A 2,006-nucleotide genomic window follows, 5' to 3' on the forward strand; every position below is an offset into this window, starting at 1 on the left:
AAGTGGCAATATAATATACAGTATAACGAATCGTTTTATTAAAAAAACTTTCTATCTGTATGGAAATTCGGAACAATTCATAATATTGTGAGGGGTCTCGTGTTACTGGTGTTTTTCCGTCTCCATTTACAGTCCACGAGACCATCGAGGGAATCAGGATAACTTTTGAAAATCAATTATCACATTGCAGAGGGATTGTAATAATGCTCAATCTGACAGAACCTGTAGAAATACAAAATCAAATTGTATTACATTTTAGAGAAATCAATTTCGACAAAATTTAGCCTTCGTTTTCACAACCACTACTCTCGCTAGATGAAGACGAGTCGTCGTTGAGAGATGTCTCGCTGTTGCTTGCTTGGTCATAGCAAATAGGCTCCACTTCTTCAACAGCACGGAGCACCTGGTGCAGAGCAAGGAGCTTTTCCGTCGATGATTTGATAGTATTGCATATGACGCCGAGTCCAACTCGTGAAAAGCGCGCTCCAGCCGGTCATAGACATCTGGAAAGGTCGTATTCGAGGTATACGCACGACCAACTGTACCCTTCACGTTGGCCCACACCATTTCGATTGGCTGTAGGTCGGAAAACCCAGGTGCTGCGTAGACGACATGATGGCCGCGCGATCGCGCCATGGACACCACGACAGGAGGGACATGCTCATCCAGGTGCTTCTTCAACGTCGTCCAGATCGTCGACTTTATGTCAATTGGCGAAACATCCTGGAGCTGGTACTGTACACAAGCTTCGTAGAGCGCGCTCTTCTTCCATGTTCCCTTAGGCGTGGACTTCGGCTTGCCCTTGTGATATTTGGCATTATCCATGACGAATACCGCCAACCCCCACCCCAGTTCTTCAACTTCGTCAAGCAGCTTGTCGAACCAATCAACAGAGTAATAATAGTTGAACATTGAATGGTAGTCTTTCACCGTCTTGCCATTCTTCTTACCACCAACGAAGACGTCCAGACCGAGCAGGTAGGAGACACCGGAGCCGTCATCAAGGATACCGGCAATGAAGCAGTATCATCGCCCTTTGTGCTTGGGCTTCGTCATGGTTTCATCGGTAGGGTCATGCAAACTATCGACACGCCGAGCGCAGTGGAGGTGGATGAAGCTCTCATCAAGGTACACAACAGGTCGACGGGGTGCAATCGTCACGGTAGGCACTATCAATTGCACGTACGCGTCTCGTGCGCTTCGTGTGCTTTTGTCATTCGGTACTCCGTCACGCCCGACCGCTTGCCACGGGCGTAGCCTTGCTTGGCTAGGAGGGCTTGGACAGCGCGAAGACATGCGGTATAGTCCTTCACATTGTCGTTGACGACACACATAACACTGTTCTAACACTGTTCTCAACGAGATAGGACAAGACGTCCTTTGCAACGGTGCGGGTACGGGTCACCCAGCGGTCACGGATGAGTCGTTGAAGGAGACCACGGACAGCATGGTGTCAGGCACACGGGAACGATGGTTTGTGGTGTTGGATGGAGGAAGGATCTCCGAAATAGTCCCAGCGGTCAGAAACTCGGCGTGGACACTCCTTACAGTCTTAGGTGCACGGCCGAGAAGCTGTGAGATGACGTCAGTGACGTTTGCTGAGTTGACCTCACGATGGGTAGCTTGCAGCCACAGGATATCCAACTTTTCGTCAACAGTCAAGTTGCGCCGCAGGCGCAGCTTGACAAAGGCTTTGATGTGTTGAATCGTCTTCACATCCATTTTGACTGTGACAAATTCGTTTTTTTTTGCGCCATAAGTCCTGGTGCGCTAAAAGGGTGGGAAACGATCGGCCCAATCAAGGTCGTGATATTGGTACTTATTTGACGTAAATTGGATTAGAAATGAGTGAAATGGATAAAAAATAGTGATTGTCAATGTAATTTGTACAGCAATTTTGAGTCACCCATTTCGTTTGTCCTATCGAGTTATAAGGGTATGGCAAAGATGAATGCAGAAAAAAATCCTCACCTCTTACAAGATAATATATATTGTGTTTCGCAAGT

General features: G+C 47.6%; 1 protein-coding gene across 1 annotated transcript; it reads right to left on the reverse strand.

Annotated features, from left to right (window-relative positions):
• Positions 1-280: 280 nt before the first annotated feature.
• On the reverse strand, positions 281-1,722 carry H310_11771 (hypothetical protein; the record flags this gene model as incomplete). The annotated part of the gene is made up of 3 exons (XM_008878536.1): positions 281-483; positions 546-801; positions 1,549-1,722. 3 exons carry the CDS (start codon positions 1,720-1,722, stop codon positions 281-283), a joined length of 633 nt encoding a protein of 210 aa, XP_008876758.1.
• Between the last annotated feature and the right edge of the window lie 284 nt (positions 1,723-2,006).

The sequence above is a fragment of the Aphanomyces invadans genome (assembly GCF_000520115.1).
Source record: "Aphanomyces invadans strain NJM9701 unplaced genomic scaffold supercont1.34, whole genome shotgun sequence".
In the NCBI taxonomy this organism is placed as follows: domain Eukaryota; phylum Oomycota; class Saprolegniomycetes; order Saprolegniales; family Verrucalvaceae; genus Aphanomyces; species Aphanomyces invadans.